The 1,268-nt window shown below is 45.8% G+C and overlaps 1 protein-coding gene across 1 annotated transcript in view; it reads left to right on the forward strand.

Moving 5' to 3' along the window:
- Positions 1 to 88: 88 nt before the first annotated feature.
- Positions 89 to 1,268, forward strand: part of LOC118408760 (zinc finger protein 84-like) — a gene marked incomplete at its 5' end in the record, with an annotated part of 15,299 nt that continues 14,119 nt past the window's right edge. The window contains 2 exons of the mRNA XM_035809620.1: positions 89 to 308; positions 624 to 898. Of these exons, the coding sequence (XP_035665513.1) occupies positions 89 to 308; positions 624 to 898 (495 nt within the window). The remainder of the gene's footprint in view (positions 309 to 623; positions 899 to 1,268) is intronic.

Raw genomic sequence — 1,268 nt, forward strand, 5'->3', positions numbered from 1 at the left:
GAGACTGCATTTTGAATATCGATCTTTACTGAATAAGGCAAGTTCATCTAAGTTGATTCAATGCGTTGTTTAATCGTTCTTTGTCCAGGAAACCACGCCTTTTCGGTCGTCAGTACTTCAGAACAGACGTACAAAGGAGTAGGCTTCCTCCTCATCCATGCGACAGTGCCTGCAGACTTTCAGTCGGCCAGTGAGAACTGGTGCAGGGACTACCAGAACCTCTGTGCGGAGTACGATAAGAGACCGACGGGTACTGGATTGGATGGAACCCTAGGTTGGGACATGTCGTGGAATACCAGAGCTGGCAGGTAGGACCTGTGACATGCAGAGCAGTTCTTCTACGTGCTGTCAGTAACTTTTCTCTCGTCATCTGTGCTGGTGATAAGAAATAGAAAATAAAAGGGAGGGGGGAGAGGGGGCGAATCCGCAGCCCGATGGCACACAAAGTTTTGCCTGCACGTAAAGTTACGGCGTGTCTGCGTGCTCCAAAATCCGTAGGATTCCCTACGAGTTCGTACGGATCCCAAAAGATTGCCCACGTTTTGGCACGTAGACAGTACGTATTTGCACGTACGGCGGGTTGTGCCCTTAGCTTTAAGTTAAAACTGTTGTGGTGTTTCCAGCTGCGTGACTGGTTACGGCTCAGACCCCTACATCAACAACGTGCTCGGTGACGAGTCTCAGTCGCCGACTGAGGACATAAAAGCGATGGTGGTCCGGGCTCTAGGAGTCCAAGATTCGTATGCATATGGTAGATGTTTCGGCTTTCTGTATTGTGACCCCGGCGAATGCCACCGTGACCTAGCCGGCATCTCGTTCAGTCTTCACAGTACATATGCCGCAGTCAACGACCCGGGTCACGACCGCACTGTGTTCACCGTGTGTACAGGCAAATTAGGTAAGTACTTAGTAAGTTAGTTTCATATCACAAATGCACAATATAAACAACCATTCAAAGCTCCCAGGATCGATCAAAATTTGATTGATACCAGCTTTATATGGTCTCCTAGTCCTAGTTCAATTTATGCATTTACGCAAATACATTCAATACTGTGAAGATATTTTAATCTATACAGATGCTGTCATAAGTATGATTTGATTTTTGCAAATCGCTCTTTTGATTTATGCAAATTTATCTATTGCTTTTGTAACGACGCTTGTCCAGCTGTTAGCCTCTTAAGCAAAACATACCAAAAATATTGGTACTGCAAGGGTAGTAGAGGTCATGTGTACAAATTACCAAACGGCGGTTATGATGAAACGAATTC

The sequence above is a fragment of the Branchiostoma floridae genome, unplaced genomic scaffold (genome assembly GCF_000003815.2).
Source record: "Branchiostoma floridae strain S238N-H82 unplaced genomic scaffold, Bfl_VNyyK Sc7u5tJ_391, whole genome shotgun sequence".
Lineage (NCBI taxonomy): Eukaryota > Metazoa > Chordata > Leptocardii > Amphioxiformes > Branchiostomatidae > Branchiostoma > Branchiostoma floridae.